General features: G+C 38.1%; 1 protein-coding gene across 1 annotated transcript in view; it reads left to right on the top strand.

Moving 5' to 3' along the window:
* The first annotated feature begins 8,985 nt into the window (after positions 1-8,985).
* Positions 8,986-27,149, top strand: part of LOC139742362 (kinesin-like protein KIF21A) — a 41,836-nt gene continuing 23,672 nt past the window's right edge. Inside the window, exons 1-16 of the mRNA XM_071652940.1 lie at positions 8,986-8,990; positions 10,520-10,699; positions 11,886-12,111; positions 12,954-13,013; positions 14,286-14,378; positions 15,133-15,258; positions 16,063-16,245; positions 17,582-17,697; positions 19,277-19,472; positions 20,694-20,886; positions 22,483-22,597; positions 22,975-22,995; positions 23,242-23,364; positions 24,276-24,401; positions 25,731-25,921; positions 26,701-26,895. Coding sequence (XP_071509041.1) covers positions 8,986-8,990; positions 10,520-10,699; positions 11,886-12,111; positions 12,954-13,013; positions 14,286-14,378; positions 15,133-15,258; positions 16,063-16,245; positions 17,582-17,697; positions 19,277-19,472; positions 20,694-20,886; positions 22,483-22,597; positions 22,975-22,995; positions 23,242-23,364; positions 24,276-24,401; positions 25,731-25,921; positions 26,701-26,895 — 2,149 coding nt within the window. The remainder of the gene's footprint in view (positions 8,991-10,519; positions 10,700-11,885; positions 12,112-12,953; positions 13,014-14,285; positions 14,379-15,132; positions 15,259-16,062; positions 16,246-17,581; positions 17,698-19,276; positions 19,473-20,693; positions 20,887-22,482; positions 22,598-22,974; positions 22,996-23,241; positions 23,365-24,275; positions 24,402-25,730; positions 25,922-26,700; positions 26,896-27,149) is intronic.

Below are 27,149 nucleotides of genomic sequence, written 5' to 3'. Positions count from 1 at the left end.
TTTTGAAACATTCTGTTGCCTTGTGGTGTTGTACAACACATACACATTGTACACAGTATGTATTGTACATACAGTCCTTCGAATGATTCACTTCGTATCCTTACCCCTCACAACATGCAATGTACTGTAGTAGTATTTGAGTATCTACATTGTGTAGTAGCATTTGAATATTTCAATCTGGTAAAGATGCAGATTTTGTCATGATAAACAATACACTGCTGTACTATTGGTGGTACGCTGTGTGATAATGACTCGCACTCAAACTTTGCATCTAATATTTGGGACAAAGTTTGAATTTAACCACCCTTATTAACCTGTCTGTTGAGGACGGACTGACTTTGCTACACTGTATACAACACGCATTTCCCATCTAGACACCTGCTCGAGTATAATCGGGACTCGTCCTCAACGGGTTTCAAGAATATCATGGTGTTTTGCAATTTGCGGTGTAATTTGCGTTCACATGATGAAATACTGCAGTACATACCATGTGTGTGTTTCACCATTGATGTGAATGCACAGTCTACAACGTGTAGATTGAGATGTGGGAAAACCACCAGAAGGAAGCCTGTATACTGAGTTTAAGAGACTCAATCCAGAGAGTAGTTTTTAACCCATTGAGGACGAGTCTCGAGTATACTCGGGCAGATGTCTATGGGAAATGCGTGTAAGTACTTAGCAAAATCAGTCCGTCCTCAACAGGTTAAAGTGGAGCTTTGACTTTGGCATCATGAACAGTTTCCTCATTCCCTCTATCCACTTTTAAGAGCGTGAGAAAAATCTGTGATCAGCCTCATACTGTACCATGAGAATTCTCTAAAAAATGAGCTTGGTATGAATTGGTAGATTGCTCTTCTTTGTTAAACCACAAGAAAAAAAGTTTTCATTTAGATGAAACAATTTTATTTACATTGTATGAATGTTATCACCAAGAATTATCATTAAGATCCCAAGTCAATAATTTCCTGTGTGGAGTTTGTTCAGCTATCCATTGTTGCTTGAACACACACCAGTGGCAGATCTGGAGGGGGGGGGGGGGGGCGCACCTTTGATCCAGAGGGGGCGCACTGGGGTGTGCTCTCCCTTTCTTCATTAAAACAAAATAAAAGGGACAAAAAAAGGATGGGGGCATGCATCCCCCCCTTTAAAGGGGAAGGCTAGTAACTGATCAGTGGGAATCAGTGGAAATGCTGGGAGATGATTGTTCCAATCCTTATGGGATTCATTCAGAAGTTCATTGTATATCTACAAGTTGTATTGTTGTGTGAAAATGATTTGCTTCAGAACGGTCTCATATTCAAGTAATGTGCAGATTAATGCGCCGTCACTGACCAGGGACGCTAACCTGGAAGCATTAAACTGCACATTACTTGAATATGATACCATTCTGAAGCAAATCATTTTCACACAACAATAGATATGAACTCTTGAATGAATCCCGTAAGGATTGGAACAATCATCTCCCAGCATTTCCACTGATTCCCACTGATCAGTTACTAGCCTTCCCCTTTAATACTGCCTTTACAGAATTCCTGGATCCGCCTCTGCACACCCCCCCCCCCCCCCCCCCCACACACACAACCCCTCACCATGACTGATGAATGTTAATAAGTCTGAACTTGGAACAAAGTAATCACAAATAACCTCAAACACAGAGTGGGTCTCCACCCAAACTCGTATCAAACCTCAGACACCTCAGTGGGGGAGATACAGTAATGCAACCACAATCCTGGTGATGTATCCGTGGAAACCTTCACATAGTGGATGTTTTTGTTCACTTTAAACCCAGTCTATTTCATAAAATTATTCCTCTGTTATAAGTGTACGTGTACGTATTAAAAGAGGATCCCCTTTTGACTCAGAACTATGAATTTTCCATACCTAGTACATCTTATTGTGTATGTGATTTTCATGCCAAGGAGATTGCTGGGAATTTTTCTGTACACAGTTATTTGTGCAAAATGTCAGGGTGGATGAGTGTCAAGTGAGTGGGGGAAACAAAGGATGGAGGGGGGGGGGGGCAGTGTGAGTGGGCTGTGATTGATTCAATGTGACAGGAAGTAATCGGACAGAGAATGTCTAGAATAGTCTTCTTTCAGACTTAATGATAAAACTGATACTGTACTTCATACAATTGTATCCTATTTCGCAAGTCTAAATTTTCGCGAATCAGGAATTCCCAACGATTTTGCTTGTGGTTAAATGGATGCGATTATGGAGTAGTTTACTGAACGGAGAAATGTGCGCGTACAACGTCTCATCCACATTGGGATCAGAGTCGATGTTTTTGGTTGTTTTTAATTTCGCGAATAGCACCAGACTCGCAAAATTCGAGAAGAATAGAAAACCTCACAAAATATTTGGCATAATGTGTACAGTAGGTGGCATGCTATCACACAAAGTGAGGCAATTCTTCAAAGTGCAAAATTTGTGCAAACTACATTGTACAGTACATCTTACAGAGCTGTATTTTTTATTTTAATGCCTTGTTTTCAAAACTACAATGTGTGTTAAGCAAGTAAAGTATTAAAAAGAGGGAGGGAGAAGACTTTGAAAAAAAAAAAAGTAGCAATGTTGTCATAAGGTGTCACATTTTTAAAAAGTAACTACATGTACTGTGATACAATACTGTAAAAGTGGATATTTCTGCGCAACTAATTTTTCGCGCTCGGCCTGGTAAGATGAGGTTCACATGTTTATGACTCCGCAGGATAAAGACAGTTAATACTGAAGCATGTGGCATGCAAAGAATTTGTAATATTTGCATGCTTTTATTTCGACCTGTTTCTGGTAATTGTGAAATGTGCAAAGATTTCAACACTGAAAATTTCTACTTTTAGTTTTACAGTACTCCGATGCATTGTTGAGTGCCTTTGGTATTGGGCACGAAACCATGGACCCTCTTTTATACTTTCACTATCAGGCAGAGGTCCTTTGTTGCTTGCTCACACCACACTGCTGTTCAATAGCAAGCATACATTGTACATTAAGTACATGGTGGAGGCGGGGTGTGGGAAATGCACTCTGTGAATTATGGCAAACACATGTCCTGTGATCACACATGTGTTACTAGGTAGTTTGTGGTTTGGGAAAAACCAACTTTTCTTTTGGATCATTGTTTGTCAACAGAATGAATGAAACTTTAAAGGAATAGTTGAGTATTGGTGGAGGTGAGAATTTGGCTTTTAACTTTTTTTTTTGAGATACCAGGAAACCATGAAATAGTACAAAGGATACCATACTAGGAGGAATTCAAAGTTTATTTGATGAAAATCGGTGTGGAATGGCTGAGACACTCAAAAAGAAAGTAAAACAAAGTGATCGTAATAAAAGCTGGGTCTAAACTTTTATTAGGATCACTCTTTTTTGGATATCTCAACCATTTCAAAACCAATTTTCATCAAATAAATGCTGAATTCCTCTTAAAATTACATGCTCTTTCATATTTCATAAAAATTTTCTCATTATCTCACCAAGTACATTGTATGGCCTGCAGCAGGGCTGCACACTAGCCCATTTTTTTTCAACTGGTCCAACCTGTCTGTCGGACCAGTAGGTATCCAGTTTTTCCATGATTTACTGGTCCATTCCTGAAAAAGTTACTGGTCTGATAGTGATTTTCACTGGTCAGGGACCATTGGACCAGTGCCAGTGTGCAGCGTTGCTTGTATACTGGCTATTAGTACAAATTTATGTAGTATTGTCTTGATATTATAGCAGTGTTCCTGTTCACATTTGTCATAAGTATGTAAAATGATTTCAAAAAGAAAAGCAATCTGGGGGTGTTTCATGAAGGTTCTTAAAGTTACAAATATACAGCTAAGAGTGACTGGTGATCATTTATTGGGCTGAATTATTTACATTTTGATATCAGAATGTGTTCCATTCGTTCGTAAGTCATTCTTACAACGTTTGTATTCTTAAATTTAGGAACAGCTCTGTGAAACACCCCAATTACTACTGTATCATTACACAATGAATATCCAAATGATGTTGATACAAAAGAAAACAAGATATATGAAAACAGATTGTCTGTGTGAAGTACTGATTATCATATGGAGAGTTTTGTTTTGGAGGAAGAAAGGTACTCCAGGAGGTAGCACTGTTGTATGCCAGACTAGAGTGTAGAAACAGGAAACTGTAATTGATGGATTAGCAGTGGTTAGACAGGGTTTCCTGGATGAGGGCTGAATACATACATGGGGCATGAAGAGGCCATTGTGATGTCATAATAGCCTTGAATGTGATAGCAACCAGTATCTTACGAATGTACTGTGGCTACATTCGATGGTAGCAAGAATCATGGTTCACCTGTTGGTATGACACCTGTTGATTTTTTTTTAACATCTGGAAGATGACAGCGTTACTGTACATTGCATTGAGTCCAATCAGAGGACAATATGATACATTTATTTTTAGTAAAAGATTTAGTTTAAGTAAATATCTTTTATTGTGAAAACATACAATAAATAGAGAATGGTACATGTACATACAATGTAACTTGCTGTATAGTCTACAAATTGTGTAGTGACATACTGTTGATAAAAGCTTTAATAGTAATACCGGTACTGTGTACCAGCAGAGTTGTTGTGACTGTTACATCATGTACATGTACGTAGCTAAACAGCATGCTTAGTCTGGCTGAGATAACTTCACAAATTGTCAAGAATGATCATGTCATAAAGGAATACTTCCTGTCAAGCCAAGATAGAAGTCCTTGACAGTGACCTTTAGTGACCCTTGTGTTGATGACTTCACAATACAGGCAGTATGATCCTACCGTGATTGTGACGTGGACCACAGTGTGTGTCACTTTCACTAGACAGTGATTCAATCTTACAATCACCTGACACTCACTCAATGTGGTCTGTAATTTCTAGTAGATTACCAGCATTATCACTTAAAGTTGGACCAATTCCACAATGCCTAGCCTTGCTTTCAGCCTGAGTTTAATAGCTGTTCTGGTTTTAAAGGGCAAAGGTGGTTCCTGGTAATCTCTCGTTGAGCAGGGCCTGTTAAAAGTTTTTTCTTTTTTTAATACCAAGTCTTGTCAGGAACTTCCTTGTCTCAGAATACTGTGAAATGAGGAATGTTCGCGTACATTTTAATTTCGCAAGAGCCAAGATTCGCAAAATTAATGTATGCATGTGAAAGTTCTTGTCTATACTAGCTAGTATTACTTGTACATGCATTGAATGTTTTTATAGGCAACTCGCGAAAATTTCATGGTGTGGGGAAAAAGGCTGTCGGCTCCAATTAGCGAAAATTTCATGCTGCGAAAATGTTGTGTTTTACAGTAAACTGTAGATACATTTTTTATTTGGATTACAGAGCCAAACTGACTGGAAATGCATGACTTTAAGACTGATGTTGTTTGATGTGATGTTACATGTGTATTTCATGAAGAACGTATACATTGTACTTTTACTGTTTGGATTGTTAGGGTTTACTGTTTGGATTGTTAGGGTGTACATTTTGTACTTTAAATTGCCAAGTATACAATGCGTAGCCCTCTTGCTCGTTCTGATATGTAAAGAGGGACTGTGCGAAGGAAATCAACTTTCCATATATGAGCATGAAGATGCTTATTATTTCACAACATGAACTGTGTTGTCATTCTGTGCATTAGATTCCTACAGATTGTACTATTGTGTTTTATCTACTAATTTATAAGTTCTGTTGTATATTAAGATTGTTTTTAAAAGAAGCTTGCAGCAAATGCTAGCTTTACTGTGAATTGAAATGAGAAGTGAAAGTCACACATACTATTCAATAAATGCTCAATCATTGTGACATTGCAAAATCAAAACAAAACTTCATTTTCAAGTACAGTTTGTAAGATTACATTGTGTACCTTGAAGTTTATGGAGACCAGAGTTTATTATTTGTAAAAGACTGTAGGGCCTACTGGTACAATGTATGTAAAGCTGTAATGCAGACACTCTTTCTTTTACACTTGCACGAAAGTAGTTTGAAATCACATGCCTGAGTACCAAGTAGTTTGGTTTACATGGCATGTTTCTTTCCCACTTGGAGCAGCTGTTACCAAGCCTTAGTATCATGTGATATTTAATGGTCTCAATGACTTGAATACATGCCACATTCAATGTATAATAAGCTGAGGTGCTTTAAATACAGTGCAGTGTGATGTAAATAGTGGCTGACTAAACAGCCTTCATTTTGCCGTCATGCATTAGACATACACTGTATAGCCTCACCCTTGTGTGTCTCTAGAGCCAGCCAGCGAGGGAGCCCTTCCAGCGTAGATGGGTGTTGTCTTGGTTGTGTAGGAAGAATTAATTAGATCAACAAGCACTCCAGTCTTCTCTCAACTCTCACTCTATTCATATTTAACTTCCACTCCACATTACAGTGCCACAATAGTGGCTGGGTTCCATCAATACACTGTACTTTTATCATCATTACAGAGCAGTTTATGTGCTAAATTGTAACAAATTTAAAGAACCTTAGTACCCGGTACTTATAAAGTTAATATTGAGTTTTTATAAATATACCATGTGTAAAAGTTTTACATATTATGACACATGAAAAGGCAACTTCAGCTCTCAGAATATAAATTAGTAAAAGTGTTAACATTCAGTACTTAAAGTTGATATTGAGATACCATGCATGACATATTGAAAGGCAACTTTAGCTCTCTACAAGTCAAGTAAAAGATAACATTTCATTCATCAGATTACAGCCAGACTTGTTCTTCTGCAGTGGGAACAATGGACCTCTTTGTTTTGTCTTCCACATATGACTCATGTAGAATGTTGAAGTAGGAAGTCTGCACTGTAGTTTGACTATTAGAACAGGAAAGCCCCAATCTTTGGATTGAAGAGATGGAATTTTGAATTTGCAGAAATCGTGATATTTGTACATCTTGTATCCCTGTTTTGTTTAATCTGCAGATTTTACAAATCCTATGAACTCATTGCAGGCCTCGAATTTCGCCAGTTTTAGGGACAGGCAATTTTTGGTTTTAGGGGCACTGTCTCTCAAAATTGTTTAAGGGCAGCAAGGAAAAGTTGCAGTATTAAGCATGGTAATTTTGAGAGAGCCATTGCGGCAAGTAGATAGGGCAAGTAGATAGGGCATTGCGGCAAATTGCCTTTTGCCTCCCGGGTAATTCAAGGCCTGTCATTGAGAATGAGCTGATTTTGCTACTGAATCATGCATTTCCCATAGACACCTGCCCTACATGTACATTGTACTTGTAGTATTGTATTTTTGGGACTGGACCTTTGGTCTCCATTTGGTTAATGGAGCCCTTTAACAATCACCTTCAGAGCCTTCTTACTGTAGGTCCTTCCAAGTTACAAAATGTAATAGAGATTATGTGTGCATCCTAGAAGGGAACTTTAGGAAGGAAATCTACATCATACAATCCTTATGAAGGATAAAACTATTCCTGCTGACTTTGAACACATTGCACCATAAGATTACATGGTCCTGCCAAGTACAGTGTGTGAGGTTCTACAGTATACCATAAGCATTGTACAGGGTTGTCTTGAGGATTTTGATGTTTGTCTAACACACTGTACATTATCCTCTCAGAGTATGACATGGCATTGTCTATTCCTTGCATTTCCTTCCCCAAAGAGGATAAAATGAACATAAGCCAGATGTGTTGTAGAAAGTAAGGTGAGTGGCTGAGCATTCCTCTCACTGTCATAGTCTTGATCCGTGCCAACTACAGTACAAGTATGACATCTACATACATTGTAGACAAGGCATCAGGTGCAGTACTGTAGTTCTTGAGGGAAGGATTCTCTTTCTTGAAATTGAATCACAATTTTAGCTGAGATACAGATCTAAAACAATGTTCATTGAACAAAATGGAACATAACGGTAAAACTCTATTGTTATTATTATAACATTGTCACAAAAATGAAAATCTCTCTATTAAACAGTCATAAAAAATGCATCAGTAGGAAATTGCAATGTGATACTAGGAAAATTATTCCCTGGTCCTCATTGCTAAACAGGGCTGTCTATCCCGTACATGATATACTTTGTAGCACTCTTTAGGGAGAGATTTATGTAGGTAGTATTTGAGCCCACAGGTCTGCTAATACACATTGTATTTCTTCCATTGTTGTGTGGAATTCTCTCCGTTTAATCTCATTTAAATTGTAAGGAATGAATGAGATGGAACACTAGGATTAGAAGAGAGGCATGCTTCATCTTGAGAAAGGCTCAAGATTTTATTTTTATCTCTCTTCAATTGATACTTTGGGTGCATTCACGTTGATGAAGTATTGCGATGAATTTCCCGAGAACCAAGATTTGCGGAATTAAAATGCATAATGTGAAGGTTCTTGTCTGCACTATACGCATTGAATGTTACAGGCAACTCGCAAAAATCTCATGCCACGAAAAAGGCCGTCGGCTCCCATTCGCAAAAATTTCATTCAGCAAAAATATTATGTTTTGTAGTATTTTGAGCAGTATTTTGAAATGTGAACACAATTGAAGGATGAAATGAATTACGATATTTTGCAATATTCAGGGTGGTATTTCTCATTTCACACTCAGTATATGAATGGAATATAAAGTCAAGTATGAATGTTGTCTAGAAATACCACCAATTGTACAGCAGTGTGCAGGACAATTCTAATGTGACTCAACATGCTTTGTGTCTACTTGTATGTATGGTGCATACAATTGTACATGTGCCCAATACAATTCACACACTGTACTGTACTGTACTGTACTTGTGACACAAATTATACCACATTGTACTGTATTTTGTGGATTAGAACAGTACTCAGTGGGTATACAGGTACAAAACAATATGTATACATGTACATGTTTGTACTATCTCACCACACGGAACTTCTCAGGTATTTTGCCAATGAGAATGGTGTTCACAAGTTTTTTTAAGACGAGTCCCGAGTATACTCGGGCAGGTGTCTATGGGAAATGTGTGTTGTAGCAGAATCAGCCTGTTATCAAGAGTGTAATATTGTGTTAAACACCATGCGGTAATTCTGATGTGAATTCACCCATTAGTTGACACTTAGTAGACAATCTCCAAGCACCATTGGTTGTGTCAACCTCCAGCTAATCTCTTGTGTACACTGCCTTACAATGGAGACAAGATGTGTCGATACACCATAGAGATGTACATTGTGTAGAGTTGACACAGTAAAATGAGATTGGTTCAGTGAAGTTTTGTTAACTAGTCAACTGTCCATCTCACATACACTTTGGTGATACAGATCTGAATTCATTTTTTTTTTTTTTTTTGCATTCACTCATAAAGGCATTGTTAGATACTCTGTCAGATCTTTCTTACAAACAGATTTAATACAATATCTCATGTCTTTTATCAACCACAGTAGTCAGGTTATAATTGCCAACTGCATAAACCTTGTTACATTTCCATTGAGCACAAGCTGACTAAAGTTGCAACATGTACAGTACCGTATGTTACAATTGTACATTGGTATGTCACATATTTTCTATATAGACACCTGCCTGCATATACAGTGGTACTGTATACGCCATATATTTCGCGAGTTTAAATTTTCGCGAATCGGGACTTCCCGACAATTTCGCGAGTGGGTAAATTCGCGATCGTGGAGTCCTGGACTGAACGGAGAAATGTGTACATGCGTACGTCACATTCATACCAGCATCAGAGTCAATATTTTCGTGTGTTTTTAATTTCGCGAAAAGCAGCGGACTCGCGAAATTCGCAAAAATAAAAACCTCGCGAAATATTTGGCGTATCCAGTACTTGAGACTGCCACTCTTCAACGGCTTTAATAAATAGAACAGGTGGAAAAGTCTTGGTGTAGTGGAGAAGGTACAATACACTGTACTGTGGGCCAATCTGTACAGTAATGACAGGTGACCAGCAGTATTTACATGAAGGAAATATCACCAAGTTCTATGGTGTCAATTCATCAAAATTACAGTAGGTCTCTTTCTATACCCCTTACAGTGTGTTGTCTGTATACCTTTTATGACCTTTTGATTGCTTGTTCCCCCCTGTGATGAACCCCTTGGTTTATGTATGTTCACCACTCAGACCCATACGTGACAGTAGGATTTTTATAAACTTACACGTAAATTTGTGTCTCCTGCGTGTAACCCCTATGACCATACATTGTTCAACACTATGAACCCTGTGTATTCCTGTATGAGCAGGGTTCGAAATTGGCGATGGTCCGCTGGCCATTGGCCACCCAAAATCACGTCGGACTAGCTAAAAATCATAAAATTCTGAAGTTACTAGTCCGTCTGGCTTGCCAAAATATTGCTTCAATGTCAAAATTGATTCTAAGTAGTCCGCCTGGCTAGTTAAAAAAAAAAGTTAAGTGCGACCCCTGATGAGCCTGCATTGCATGTGTAAATCCCCCTTAGATGGCCCTTTTCAATACAGTATATTAATCTTTGATATCAAATTCTATGTTCAGCCATTTTCTCTGTGTATCATGTCATTGGCTCCTGAATCACTCTTTCCAGATCACTGACCACTTATCATATTCTTTGTCCATATCTGTAGGATTCGGCCTCAGCTGGCCAGAGAAAAGATCGACTCCTGCCGGGTGTGTACGGCCGTTGACCCCGACGAGCCACAGGTCACTTTGGGCCCTGACCGTATGTTCACCTATGACTATGTCTTTGACATGGACAGTCGCCAGGAATTCCTCTACCAGAAGACTGTACATCCACTCATTGAAGGGTGAGGTTTTGACACCAACCAAACAGGTGTAGCAGTGTGTGTGGGAATCAATTAGTTAACGAGAGTTCTATCACTAAAACCTGTTGGCTACAGTACCATGTACACGTAGGCCAACAATGTATGCGTACCCTGTATTGACACCCAAGATACAGTATGTATTTATAAGTCTGCAGAGATGTCAACTGTTGCAAAGCATGTGCAGTACGTATTTTGCCCTATAAGATGTTTTTTTGCCAAAAATGCTGCAAATTTAATAGAAAATGCTGTTAATCCCAAAGTCTGTCCACTAAATGTACTTTGTACATGTGTCTGTTGAAGGAAAATACTTTTGAAGGGAAGTGAAAAAAAAAACCCAGCAACTTCCATTTTTAAAGACACAGCTTTCTAATTCTCAGAATATTGTAACAGATATATTTGCATCGCTATTCAAAACCCAATATGTCCTGCATATGAGTGTTGCTATTAAAGATGCCTGTAGTTTGAAGAATAAATTTAGTCTTTGATGCCCTTTAGAAGTCGGTGTCCTACAAAGTGTATCCAAACTGCACCCATCGAGATAAAGCAAAGTTTTTTTTGCTAGTCTTCCTCTCTTCACACTGTCACACAAGATGACATTTCATGACAGGATGGCAGTGAGGAAATGTCAGGTCAAAGTACAAGTTTGCTTTGGAGCTAGGAATGCAGGTATTCCTTTAAATTAGATTTCTCTTTTCTTTGAATGCTGTGGAAATATTTCACAGACTAATGGGTTCATTTGGGAGTGTAAATATTGTAATGAGGCAATAAATCAAAATCTTGTTATAACCCCATTATTAAAGTTGCAGTGGATCCATTTCTGTTTATAATCTCTCAAAGGTGTTTAGGCCAAAGAATTGAAGTTTGAACTTCAAACAACCTTACACTCATTATGTTGTGATACATTATTTACATTGAAATGTTTGTATGGTTTAATACTTCTCTCTGTGAAGTATGCCAAGTATTTTTTCCCATTAGCTGACATTTGAATACTTTTCTGTTAAAATCAAGCTTCATAATGTTGCAGGGAAACAATTCTTTGGATTCTCAATATGTGTTTGTTTTTTCCCACTTTGTTTTTGGACATAGGTATTCATAATAGTCTTCTCATCCAGCTCTTTTGAAGGGTACATTTTGTAGGTCATAACATTATCATTGTCTTTTCATCCAGGTGTTTTGAAGGATACAATGCCACAGTCTTTGCCTATGGCCAGACAGGAGCTGGTAAGACGTACTCCATGGGGACTGGTTTTGAGCCTGGTATCACAGAGGACCAGAAGGGGATCATCCCTAGGGCTGTGAGACACCTGTTTACTGGCATCGAGGAGAGGCGGTGTCTGGCTGCTACCAAGAGTGAGCCACCACCTGAGTTCAAGATCTATGCAGAGTTTATGGAGGTGAGGATAGTCTACTACCACCACTGAATGTAGGGGCGAATCCAGGAATTCTGTAAAAGGGAGGTGCCTTTACAAAATTGAAGGGGGGAGGGTGCATGCGCACCCATTTTTTTCTTTATTTCTTTGTTTTGACCCCCTGAAAAAGTGAGAAAAAGTGCGCCCCCTCTGGATCTGCCACTGGAATGGATGCATTCAAGGTCAAAGTCACAGTGCCATTCTGTCCGTCATCAGTATCTGCACTTTGGCTAAAACATGCCCAATATCTTGTGTAATGGTATCTGTATAGTTCAGAGGTTGTCTGTGACTAACAGGGTGGTCTATAAGGGGTTTCAGCATGTCACTGTAACATCCTCAAATCTTGTGCAACATCCTCAAAAGCCAGCAACATGTTGTGCAACATCCTCAAGAATTTGCAACAAGCTCAAAATAAACTGTATTTAAGGTTCATGTGAAAAACATGTGCAAAACACAAGAAACATCTTAAATACTTGTGTGCAAAACATGAGAGAGAACATTGAATGCAAGCAGCACAAAGAGAGATAGGCTGTGAAATATTGCTTACTTTGCGTGCCTGATGTGTGCTCAATGTACAATACAATTTCTGCAATATTTTCAAATTCTGAGCTTGCTATAAATCATGTTCAAATCTCAAGTTGTGGACCACCTTGATGGTCAGGGTAATTTCAAAGAAATTACATCTGATATGATTCATTCCAAAGTCTTGAAACTTCCTAGTTATTTCATGAAGAAGTCCAATCATGATTGAACCCAACCATGCCTGCTTTTACTTTCATGTTCCCTTTTTCAACCTATTTCAATTCCATCCCTCCCTCTAACTGTAGCTGTACAATGAGGAGATCCTGGACCTGTTTGACACAGCTAGGGACCTGGAGTCCAGTCGGGTAAGTCAGGAGGATTGCTGATTTCTGTGAATATATCCCTTGCTAATATTTTGTGTGGACCAGAATGTGTGTCAAATCATTGCAGTATATGTGACCCTGCACCTCAAAACAAACAAAAAGTCGCCAGACATGAATTTTTAGTTAAGACCATATTCTGAAAGAGCAGACTTTAAGCTTTAAAATGATGTATAACTCAAATCAAATGGACTCTCCTAACCTATCTAACTATTGGAAAGAAAGCACAAACTCAGGAAAAGTGTGAACTGAGAAAAGAGGCTCTGAAGTACAGTGCCTATTCAAGCGCTTAATCTTTACCAAACCGTGCTGGCTGTGCGATGAATGGGACAAAAAAACAGGAAGTAAACCACCAGAGTAATACAATGAAGGGATTATCAGATTAAACTAAAATTAAGCATGCCTCATTAACACATTCTGTCCATAATTAATGCCAACTTTCAAAGCAGTAGCACTATCTTTTCAAAAGTTATTAGAGTTGAAAGTGAAGAGTGTGGACAAGGTTTTTCAGAAATGAAAAAGGGATTCTAAAGACACACCTAATCACACTATTTTACAAAAAATGTTCGAGATAAACTGCTAAAAAAACACACTTTCCTGCCCATTTTATGATACCCAATTTTAGCATAATGTAGAAGAAGACCTGCTCTTTCAGAAAATATGAAAAAGTCAAGGTCAGCTACGTTGACCCATTTCACTTATTTTCAGTCCTCACGCAAAATCAGTGTGTGCGACTTTATGTTCGTTTTGAGGTGCACGGTCACATATGCTCTTAGGGCTTCTATATAATAGAAATACAATCATTCTGACACTTTTAATGAGGAGTTTTCTGATGATCTATAGATAAACAAAAATATGCACAGAATATTGATATTTGACTTTGTGTAGTTCATACTACAAAAACAGGATGTCTGCCAGTGAATGACAAAGCACTGTCTTCTTCATGTAAAAGCTGCTGATTGTGATTTGACTTTATGACAGTTTCTAAGATTTATTGTGCAAGAAGTTGATTAACAAATGTGATGAAATTGGATAAGAATAAACAGTCATTTCATACACTACAACGGTTGTGTTTCTCAGTATAATGTTGATTGACCTTTTAATGCAGTCTTGTGTGATGATTTGACAAATGGCCAGCTATAAACCAACATCGTACAATGTATGCAATATCCTGTGGTAGTCAACCAGAATACATGTATTTCAAACAGTGGACTGCTGACTAAGTAACTCCCATCTTTATACTTCCTCCAATCACAGAGCAAGAAATCTCACATCAAGATTCATGAAGATGCAGTGGGAGGGATCTATGTTGTTGGCGTGACAACGAGGACTGTGACATCAGAGCAAGAGGTAAGAAGGGGGCGTGGTCAGAGAGAGAGAGAGAGAGAGAAGGGCGGATACCATGATATGACTTGTCTAGGAGTCAGGCTGTTGTATTAGCTCTTAGTAAACCCATTGAGGATGGACTCATTTTGCTGTAACATGTTTTTCTCATAGACACCTGCCCAAATATTCTTGGGACTTGTCCTCAATGGGTTAATGTGATACACAGCTTCTGTAACCCTAGCCCAGTGCATTGTGTGTTTGACATGAACAAAATGGACTTAAATAATAATGTCGATAACAAATGTATAATGGAAAATGATATCATGCCAGTCTGATTCAGAGAGAATGTGATTTCATATGATTTAGACTCGTCAGAAATCATATCGCTAGTATGATAACAGACTAAATTTCAAATAGTGTCATGCAATATGTGTATAATGTAAAATGACTTTCTAAATGGGTTATGTACAAGAGATGAATGTGCCTTCATTTAAGGGGAAAGAAACCCAAATAAACATGTATTGAGTGAATACAGCTGTATTGATAGAACACAGTTAGGTTTGATGAAAATTGGACAATCTCTTTAAAAGTTCAGAATTTCTAAAGCATTGGTGCTGTCATTACTGGTTATATAATTCTGATATTCTTAATATCTTTACTCAATTAATGTATTGATATGAGGAGAATTCCCCTTTAAGCTGTTAATGTATGTATGCAAATATCTTTATGAAAGGCTTGCCTGACATACCAATCCCTTGTCTCGTCTTCCTTCCATCAGACCCTCCAGGCTCTACAGGCTGGGGCCTTGTCAAGAACCACAGCTAGCACCAAGATGAACTCACAAAGCTCCCGTTCACATGCAATATTTACTCTACACATCAAGCAGCAGAGATTAATTACCATGGTAACAGCTTCTAAACATTACCCCCTGTGGTGTCATGGTAGACGTAGGGATAGTCTGAGCTTTGCCTCAGGAGGCCTTGATAATTTGCATTTCATTACATGGCAGTGATGTAGGCTTAACTCTTTATAAATCAAGTTCAAACACAAGTTGTGACCATGTTCTCTACATAGTTATCTAGCTGCAAAGTATGAACTCACCATTGAGTTTGATTGGCTTTGTCATCATTCATTTACAGACTGAGTCTTCCAAGCTGTTACATCATGTTCGTGGAATTAGTTTCCTGTTGATATCTAATACTGTATGAGCTGAAATTTTCGCGGTGGTTTTATTATCGCGAATGGCCTTTGAACCACGAAAATAACAATGTTCAAATAACTAAGTTCAGTTAATAGACCCTCGCAACCGCGAAATTAACAACACACAAAAATGTCCTTCAAGTAGCAATTCGCCAAAATATCTGTACGTGAAAATTTCAACTCGTACAGTATCTAGTTTTCAAATATTGGATTTTTTTAACAGCTAACCTGAAAGCAATCCTTTCCACAAAAGCATGCAATATGTAACGGACACAAGTTTGTAATTGTCTACAGTTTATTACATTTTTTCTCTCTAATATCCTCCTACTTCATAATTTGCCTCATAATAGTTTTACCAGATAGATGTTGCAATATAGATGTAGATGCGTTTTATTATCATTGTCATTATCATAGTGTGCCTTATATTCATGCAGTGCGCAACATTGAGTGATGTCTAATGACTCCAATGGTAGTACCTCATTCTGAGTGATGTCTTTGATTCTTTCAGTCTAACGATGCTGAGGGGGAGGAGAAGGTGGTGGAGAAGGCAACGGACGGAGAAGCCATGCATGAGTTTGAAACGCTGACGGCTAAATTCCACTTTGTGGATCTCGCTGGTTCAGAGAGATTGAAGAGAACGGGAGCAACCGGAGACAGGGCCAAGGAGGGCATCTCAATAAACTGTGGGCTGGTAAGTAGACTACGGTTGTAGGTCCCAGGGGTAAACTGTAGGAGTTTGTGATGGAAGACATTTCAATAAACTGTGGGCTAGTAAGTAGACTCGGTCCCAGGGGTAAACTGTAGGGGTTTGTGGAACAAGTCGGGGGTTGAGCAATGGATGGAGTACTGTCAAACAAGATATTTTTGCGGCATGAAATTTTTGTGAGCTGCCTCTAACGTTCAATGTGTATGCACTTTCATGTGCCTTTTAACATCGCGTTTCCTGGCTCTCGCAAAATTTTTGAAATTGAAATGCATGCGAACATTCCTTGTTTTACAGTACTGGGCTATGTTAAACCTCCATAATCATTGTACTACATCACTAGATGCACACCCACATCCCTATGCCAGAAAACAGGCAAGTTAATGCTGAGACCCCATGTGGTTTGCCACAGGTGACCAGCAGTAGTTAGGAAATGGTATCAACCTGGCACACTGCTGTAAATCAAGAAGAAGACAAGGACTAGATACACAATGAAAAGTTATTTATTCTCAGAGCATTGTAGATTTGATAAATTCACGTAATATGTTTTTAACTTCATGCATCTTTTACTTGATAGAATTTGAGTGTCCACATGTCATAAATGACTTTCACATTCTGTTTTTAGTCGAGTCGCAATCATTCTGCAGCCCGCTGCACACTGTACGATCTGATTGGCTTACGACGTTAAAGGGATAGTACAGTATTGGTGGAGATGAAAATAGGGCTTTTAACTTTTTGCGAGATACCAAGAAAACACTTATGAAATAGTACAGAGCATACCATTTTAAGAGGAATTCAAAGTTCATTTGATGAAAATCGGGTTTGGAATAACTGAAACATTGAAAAACAAAGTAGAACAAAGCGATCGTAATAAAGTGTGGGTCCCACACGTTACTAGAATCACTCTGTTTTGGATATCTCAGCCATTTCAAAACCAATTTTCATTAAATAAACATTGAATTCCTCATGGAATTACATGCTCTTTCATATTTCATATTTAAAGAGGTTTCTCATTATCTCACCAAAAAATATTAGAAACCGGAAATTAGGTCTCAGCCAAAACAATACAATCCCTTTAAGACCAGAAGTGTCACACCACCAGTCTTGCTAGTTTCCATTTGCGCTTTAATTCTCAATGGTAAAATGTACTGAAGACAAAACAGTTGTAAGCCTACTTGTAAGTTTAGGTCGTATAGTGTGCATTGGCTGGTCATACAACTGGGTCTTATGGTCTTAAGGTCGTATAGTCGTGAGTTGTATACATCGTAGTGTGCGGCAGGCTTTACAGACATTCTAATACATGGTTCTCTCTTCTCTCACACAGCTTGCCTTGGGGAATGTGATCAGTGCTTTAGGAGACCCAGCCAAGAAATCTTCTCACGTTCCATACCGAGATTCTAAACTGACTCGTCTCCTTCAAGATTCACTGGGAGGAAACAGGTGAGGAGGAGTGGGATTGGGATTCTTGATATAAAACTTTGTTGTGTGATTGTCAATGGAAAGATGGTATGATTTAATAGTAAGATGTTATGAATGGTGACAGGTGTTGGATTGGGATTTTTGATGTACGTAAAACTTTGCTGTATGATTATCAATAGTAAAATCCTATGATTTAATAGTAAGATGTTATGAATGGTGACAGGTGTTGGATTGGGATTTTTGATGTACGTAAAACTTTGCTGTATGATTATCAATAGTAAAATCCTATGATTTAATAGTAAGATGTTATGAATGGTGACAGGTGTTGGATTGGGATTTTTGATGTACGTAAAACTTTGCTGTATGATTATCAATAGTAAAATCCTATGATTTAATAGTAAGATGTTATGAATGGTGACAGGTGTTGGATTGGGATTTTTGATGTACGTAAAACTTTGCTGTATGATTATCAATAGTAAAATCCTATGATTTAATAGTAAGATGTTATGAATGGTGACAGGTGTTGGATTGGGATTTTTGATATACGTAAATCTTTGCTGTATGAATATCAATAGTAAAATCCTATGATTTAATAGTAAGATGTTATGAATGGTGACAGGTGTGGGATTGGGATTTTTGATAGTTTGACATAAAACTTTGCTGTATGATTATCAATGGTAAAATCCTATGATTTCATAGTAAGATGTTATGAATGGTGAAGGGTGTGGGATTGAGGTTCTTGGCAGTATATCAGTACTGACTTAAAACTTTGCTGTATGAGTAGCATTGGTAACGTGTTTCACATCAATGGTAATGTTCTATCAATGGTAAAATGCTATCAGTGGTAATGTCCTATAACTGGTAATATTGTATGCACTATCAATGGTAATGTTCCAACAATGCTAAAATGCTCTCAATGATAAGATACTATCAGTAGTAATATCCCATCAATAATTCTACCAATGGTAATATTCCATCAGTGGTAATTTTCTATCAATGGTAAGATGGTATCATTGGTAATATTACATCAATGGTAAGATGCTATTACTGGTAATATTACATCAATGGTAAGATGCCATCATTGGTAATATTACATCAATGGTAAGATGCTATTACTGGTAATATTACATCAATGGTAAGATACCATCATTGGTAATATTACATCAATGGTAAGATGCTATTACTGGTAATATTACATCAATGGTAAGATGCCATCATTGGTAATATTACATCAATGGTAAGATGCTATTACTGGTAATATTACATCAATGGTAAGATGCCATCATTGGTAATATTACATCAATGGTAAGATGCTGTTACTGGTAATATTCTATCAATAGTAATATGGTATGAATGGTAACATTCTGTCAATGGTAACATGCTGTATATTATCAGTGGTACATGTAAGATGCTATCAATGATAATAATCCATCAATTATTTCACCAATGGTAATATTCCATCACTGGTTTTTTTTTCTATCAATGGTAAGATGTTTTCATTGATGATATTCTGTCAATGCTATCAATAATTAGATGCAATCAATGTTTAAGTGATATCAGTGATAGTTAACATGTTGTCTCTGATATTTGTTTTCTTCAGCCGAACTCTAATGATAGCCTGCGTGAGTCCCTCAGACCCAGACTTTATGGAGACTCTCAACACCCTGCGCTATGCTAATAGAGCCAGGAATATCAAGAATGTTGTGGTAGCCAACCAGGATAAGACCAGTCGTCAGCTGGCTGTCCTCAGAGCTGAGATCAAGAGGCTGCAAGATGAACTCAACGACTACAAACAGGTCAGTTTTTCTTCTTACGCTGTTGAGAACGGACTGATTTTGCTACAACACGCATTTCCCATAGACACTTGCCCAACTTGAGTATACTCGGGACTTGTCCTCAACGGGTTAATAAGTATTATATTCCACATACTAAGAATGTTGCAATAGGATTGGTCCAGAGCTGATCACGTGATGAAGCGTAGTTTTGCCCATCACATCACCTGAGAAGAAAAGTTTGTTACACTCTATGTTGATAGTCCCTTTTGTTTCGCTGATCTCCACACAGTCTACACAGTCCTAACACAAGATGAGTACGTGTGAAATAAAAGTGCGTTGCACTGTGGACTATCATATGACCTAGGTCACTTGACAGTACACAGTGCAACGCACTTTCACTTCGGTGCCGGCGCGCAGCAAATTCATTGTTTTGTCATCTACGCGCACACGTAGCCGAGGCTATAGCCAAGGCTAAGCCATACTAAGGATACCTAAAGACAGCTAAAACTGTTTCAGATGTGGAATAAAATGGGAATTTCTAGGACCGTAGATGTGGAATATAAAGCAAATAATCAACTTTTAGTTTCAGGCAATGAGACAAACTATCACTTCCTCGGCGATCTGAATGTGTACGCTATCTTTCCTCAGCTGCGCTGCGGAAAGATAGCTACATCCAGGTCGCCTCGGAAGTGATAGTTTGTCCCATCACCTTCACCAACGTTGATTATTTGCTTACTATCCTCCATCGGGTGTATAGTCGTACTATTTGACAGGTCTGGTGTGATGTATTTACAGTGACTTTTTAAAAGTATTCCTACATCTTTAATACTTATGTGCAGCTATGAACATAATGCCATGTTGACCACTATTATTAGCTTTAAATCCTTGTGATTATTGAAATACTCAGCCTGAGGTTGTTGACATGGCTCAGTCTGACTTCATTTGAAGACAGTTCATGGCAGTGACATAATGACGTTGGAAGATACGTATCAAGCCCCCAGTATTCATAGGGGATAGCAGGAAAAGAAAACACCTACAACTGCACTACCTCCCCCCCCCAAAAAAAAAAAAAAAAAAAAAAAAAAAAATGTAAAAGGAAAGGATTTCCTTCCTTCTTTAATTCATGTGTATGTGTTTTGTCAAAATCACTGCAACCACACTCTCTCCACCACAAATGCAAAAAGGAAGAATTATGTTTGATGTTTATCTGTTTTGTCACTCTACTAATGTGTGATGGTACAGGGTAAGAGGTCAATGAACTCTGATGGAGTGGAGGAGATCAATGACCTCTTCCATGAGAACACCATGCTTCAAGTAGAGAACACAAACCTGAGAGAAAGGATCAAGGCTTTACAGGAGACTATAGATGGACTGACAGCTAGGATTGCTTTACTGGTGGCTGAACAGGCCAGGTTTGGCATGTCGGCTTCTCCAGGTGAGAGCTACTTTGTTCTGTAAAAAGAGGAATATTCACATTCATTGTAATTTGTGACCGTGCATCTCAAAACAAACAAAAAGTCGCACACAGTGATTTTGTGTGAGGACTGAAAATAAGTGAAATGAGTCAACCGTGCCAATTTTTAGCTTTTCATATTTTCTGAAAGAGCAAGTCTTTTTCCATATCATATTAAAGTTTGGGATCATTAAAAAAAACAGGAACTTGTGTTTTCAGCAGTTTTTCTCGAACACTTTTTGGTGGAATAGTGTGATTAGTTGTTTCTCATAGAACCCTCTTCCCATTTCTCAAAAACCCTAGCCATACACTTCACTTTCGACTCCAATAACTTTAGAGACAATAATGCTACTGCATTGAAAGTTGGCATTTGTCATGTACAGAATGTGCTAATGAAGCATGCTTAATTTCAGCTTAATCTGATAACCCCTTCATTGTTGTTGCTCCAGTGGTCAACATCCTGTTTCTTTGTTCCATTCATCCCACAGCCAGTATAGCTTGGTAAAGATTAAGTGCTTGAATACACCCTGTACTTCAGAGCCTGTTTTCTCAGTTCACACTTTCCAGAGTGTGTCCTTTCTTACCAATACTTAGATAGGTTAGGAGGGTCCATTTGAATTGAGTTATACATCATTTTAAAGCTTAAAGTCTGCTCTTTCAGAATCTACTCTTAACTAAAAATCCATGTCTGGCGACTTTTTGTTTGTTTTGAGGTGCAGGGTCACATTTCGTGAACTTTGCCAGCGCCAACATTCTCAAAATTAAAATGCACGCGAACGTTCTTGCCTACGTACACAATATGCATTGGATGCCAGCAGCAATCTGCGAAAATTTCATGCAGCGATAAAGGCCGTCGGCTCCAATTCGCGAAATTTTCATGCCGTTAATAATATCGTGTTTTACAGTAATCAGAGCATTAGTCCAGCTGATATCAAACACAAGTTAGAATATCAATTATAAGTCTCTGAATACGCTTTTGTGATTGGCTAACATCTGACTTAAGTTTGATTATCTCTGACTTTTGTTTGATTGTAACAGTAATCTTTAGAGACAGATTTATCTTTACATATTTGTCTTTTTCTCTTAAGGCCGACATTTTTACCAGATTTCATTCAGTACTATTATTGTCATCATGGCACCGTGTGTTGAATTGGTTAAGCTCAAGTCTTTGAAAAGTTATAGTGCATCATTTGGTTTCTGTGAGCACAGAAAATCAAGTATAAAGTCTCACAATACGAAAGAATTCAACTGAGGTATTCCTGCTTTTAAAAACCTATATTTTTATATACTGAATGTATTGCCACAACTGATGTAACTGATGATTTGTTGTTGTCATAAGTTATTTTGTCTCACTGTATTTTTATCGATGTAAATCAGATGCAATTCAGCCATTTGGCTGCGAAGTTTCGTGATCAATAAACCATTCATTCAATTCAAAACCATTCATGCAATTCAATTGAATTCATTCATGTATTTGCCAAAACATATTTATGAAGAATGTGTCATGTTAAACCAGACATCACACACTACAACTGCTCATCTGAGAACATTTATGTATGGGTACCATAGAAAGATAAGTGAGATCTACTGTAAACTGTTTTATGACCTTTGACCTGACAGGACACACTGATGGTGAGATGGATGAGACGACCACCATGATGACAGGATACATCAAAGAGATAGAAGATCTCAGGTAGGACTACTTCATCTAAACTCTTTAGAGGGATCGTATAGGTTTGGTTGAGACCTAACTTCAGGTTTCTATTACATTTTTGGGTGAGATGATGAGAAACTTCTTGTGAAATATGAATGAGCAAGTAATTCCAAGAGGAATTCAACTTTTTTTTTGATGAAAATTGGTTTTGAAATGGCTGAGATACCCAAAACAAAGTAATCCTAATAAATGGTGGGACCCACCTTTTATTAGGATTGCTTTGTTTTTACTTTATTTTGGACGTCTCAGCCATTTGAAAACCGACTTTTATCAAATAAACGTTGAATTTCTATTACAATGGCATGGTCTCTACTACTTTGGAAGTGGTTTCTTGGTAGTATCGCGAAAAGTTAAAGGGCAATTCTCATCTCCACAAATACTATACCATCCCTTTAACACCCAGCTCACTGCTGCCCTTTGACTGTCTCTGTTTGCCTTCATTACACTCAAAGAAAATGTGCATGTAATCACTGAGAGGATGATGTTCACAATCGACCAATCAGATCACAGGAATACACTACATCATTTTATAGAAGACATTGCTATACAAGTTAACAATGTTAATTGGGTTCCAATACAGTTAACCCCTGGACAATTACCCCAGACCCTTCCCTGACCCTAACCTCGATGAATTCAGCCCTACGAAGGAAGGCAGTGGACTCACCGGTCAGAGTCACCCCAAGACATACCCACAGTCCATCCCACGTCCCCCTCAGACCAAGCTCAGTCATCTTCAATGCACCCATGTGAGTATGGAAGGAAAGTCTAGGCTGTAGTTGATTTTAGGTTGAATCTCCCTGTTATCTAAAACTCTCAAACGTGATTTCCCAATTTAAACTCAGACATCAAGCCTTTACCTCACTGGATCCCACTGGACATTATGTGAAGTCATTGTATGTTGAGAGCTCTTCAAATTAATGAATCCATCAAATTGTTTTAATTGCTACTGATTGACAAAGTCCGTATTTGATTTTACGACGACTTTGTATTCAACTCATCAAACTCTTATCCTTGAATTCTCTTTGGAGTCCAACATCAAGTCTTTACCTCATTAGATTCAGCTGGAACATTATGTGAAGTCATATCAATATACTTAGTATTAACTGATTGACAAATTGCACTACATCGACATTAATACATCAATGTAGGGCAATTTGTCTATCAGATGCGATGTAAATATATCTGGACCAAAGAATTTCATGAATGTGAACATATCAATGTAGTAGACTTGCATGTAATAAAAATTTTGTTTTCTTCGAAGTAATGAATCTGTCAAATTGTATTTATTGCTACTGATTGACAATGTACCCTTCACTGACGAAAGCAAGCAGGATTTTTGCATTGCAATGCAGATCATGATACGCTGTAATTACAGATTTTTTGGTATCCACACACAAGAATTGACATTTTGTACATGGCATTACACAACTCGAGTTTCAAAAAGCATTAATTCAATTGTGTATGAATGGTACTTATGAGTATTAAAAGAAAAAACTACTTGTATTTTACATTTCACAACCGTGTAATTATAGTTTGTGTGAACGATAGCAAATAAACATGAGTTTTGCATTGCGATAAGGAAACATTTTTTTCCTTTGCATGAATGCAGCTTTTGTTTCTTGATATTGACTCCAAGTCTCTTTGTTCCTCTCTCCAGATTTGAGAATGAGTTCCATGGTGATGAGGACACCAGAGTGGCCTCCGTCCTGGCTGATGCCAAGAAACAGGTGGAGAGTGATCAAGAGAAGATCAAACAGGTTGAGAAGAGGAGACATTCTCATGGGTATGTTGTCATGGTGATCAGTCAGACTTGGTTTTAGATCTTAAGATACAGTAGCCTTCTGACGAAGGACAGTCAACCTGCCTGAAACGTCCTCTTCATTTCTCCTCTTTCTAGGCTCTTCTGCCAAACAACGATCCGGTTAAGGACTTCATACACATGATGTCACCGCAAATCTTTCTCCCTCATTTACTTCACCATGCAAACCTTAAAACAACACATAGTAGCCGAAGATATCTCATGGTTTGGGAAGGCTGGTCCAACTTAGTTATATTTGAGAATCCCCTGCTGTAACAAGTTGTGTGTTGCTTTATCAGTGATCTCTGTGTAAAATACATACTCAGCCAAAGAATCTCAAGTGAAATTGAATGTTACTGTTATGAGCACATGTTTGTTACCAATAAAGGTGCACTTCTGCTACGGTACCAATAGCGGTACTCTTCTGTGCACATAATTCACTGACGGGAACTCTATTCTAGCAGGCCTGCGCTAGTTGTGGTTTTTTAATGTACCTGTAGGTGGGCAGCAGATTAAAAGACTTCACTACAATCACAACAATCTTTTTCTGGCCAGGCTACTGGGTCTGTAATGTCAGTAAGAGAAAATGTTGTGATGTCTTTCCCTTTGTGTAACTACGAAGAACAGATAAACTTTAGACAGTTGAATTTTTATTTCAGGTATTTGAGATTAAAGCTGCTAAAAATAGAGAAAACAAAATTAAATTATGGAATGTTTTCACCGTGTCTTCTAAAATGTTCCTTCTTGTGTAAACATGTGAGGTGTTATTGACGTGGTCTCATTTTACTCTGTCTGATTATGGCCATGATTAAAAATGTCAAAAAGTATCACCTTATTTCAAACTCTTGCTATGATTTGAAATATTCCTAGTTGTGTTACATGTGAAGGATCTCATGGGGATGGTCTCATTTTACATTGTTTGATTATAGACTTAATTCTACATGCTTAAAAGCATTCCCTAATTTCGAACTCTTGCTGTGATTTGAAATATTCTTTGTTGTGTATTAGACATGTGAGGTGTCATGGACATGATCTCAAAATTACTCTATCTGGGCCCCGTTGCAAGAAACTTTGCGTTTAAACGCAACTTGCAACTGATTGTCACTGGCCAATCAAAATCATTGTTGCATGCATGTCTTCTTAATAGGGCAGACCCTGAGCCAATCAGAATGGTTGTTTCAAAATTAGCAATTATTTGCAATTGATTGCAACTTTCTTGCAACGGGGCCCTGATAACTAGACTTCATTCAAATGTTAAAAAGTAGCACCTTATTTCTTTTGCTATCAAACTCTTGCTGTAATTTGATCATTCAGTGGCAGCGAGAAGGACATAGAGTCTTGTGAAGAAGTGACCGATGAGAGTCATGACTCAGTGCAGGACACTGAGATGGAAGGAGGGAAGGAAGAAAAGGACGAGGAGGAGAAGGAGGAGCTCGATGCCGATGATGAAGACGATGATGACAAGGACTCCAGTAGTAGCAGTGACTCAGAATCTGATGAGGAAGGTGAGATTTCTCATTAATTCCTTAGTTTCACTTTGTGACCCTGCATCACAAAACGAACAAAAAGTCGCCAGACATGGATCTTCAATTAATGGCAGATTCTGAACAGGCAGACTTTAGTACTTTAAATTCAATTCAAATGGGATCTCCTATCCTATCTAGATATTGGAAAGAAAGTACACACTCAGGAGAAGTGTGGTACTAACAAGAGAGACTCTGAAGTTGAGGGTCTATTCAAGCACTTAATCTTACCAAGCTGTGCTCTGCAGTGATTGGGACAAAAAACAGGATGTAGTGCTCCATAGGGACAACAATGAAGGGATTATGGGATTAAGCTAGAATTGAGCATGCACTGGTAAGGTATGCCATACATGACAAATACTGTGTTTCAAAGCAGTAGCATCATCCTTTCAAAAGTTTCCAGAGTTGTAAATGAGGTATGTGAAGGGTTAGAAATGAACAGATATAAGATATTATAGGTTTAAACAATGAAAAAGGGGCCCCAAGACATACAGTTTTGTACCTCATCACACTATTCTACAAAATAGTGATACTGAAAAACTGCTAAAATTCCACTTTCCCATTGATTCATTTGTAATTCCAAACTTCAGAAAAAGAGGGGGCAGAATTTCTCTTTCAGTAAATGAGAGCCTTTCATGAAAAAAATTGATGTTAAGTAAAAAAAAAATGCAACATGTAATGTGTACTCCATACCATTGCTTGGACATCCAATCCAAGAAATCCTTGTTGACCGTGAATACTGATGATTCCCTTTGAAACAGAGACGTCCCAGCTTCAAGAAAACCTGGCGGAGCTTTCGTGTGAGATCAACATCAAACAGAGACTGATAGAGGAGTTAGAACTGAGTCAGAAGAGACTTCATGCTATGAAGGCTCAGTATGAAGAGAAACTTTGCTCACTTCATGACAAGATCAGAGAGACGGAGAGTGAACGAGATAAGGTCCTGGAAAATTTGGGTGAGTAAGACCCTGGCTGTACCTGGGTGTTATGATTACTTTAAGAAAGCTTCTGAAGCACCCCTACTCTGTATTAATCTATTAAGAACGGCTTCTACACCATGCATTTCCCATAGACACTCTTGCCTGAGTAAACTCTGGACTTGTCTTTAAAGGGCTACTGGGTATCAGGCTCTGAAGCCCTCTAAACTCTGTATAAATGGACACCAACATTTAGAATGCTCCATATTAGAGTGGTATACAATGCATTATGT

The sequence above is a fragment of the Diadema antillarum genome, unplaced genomic scaffold (genome assembly GCF_040938485.1).
Source record: "Diadema antillarum isolate AM-2024a unplaced genomic scaffold, OU_Dant_1.0 seq00000998_RagTag, whole genome shotgun sequence".
Classification (NCBI taxonomy): Eukaryota; Metazoa; Echinodermata; class Echinoidea; order Diadematoida; family Diadematidae; genus Diadema; species Diadema antillarum.
This window is presented reverse-complemented; position numbering and strand designations above follow the sequence as displayed.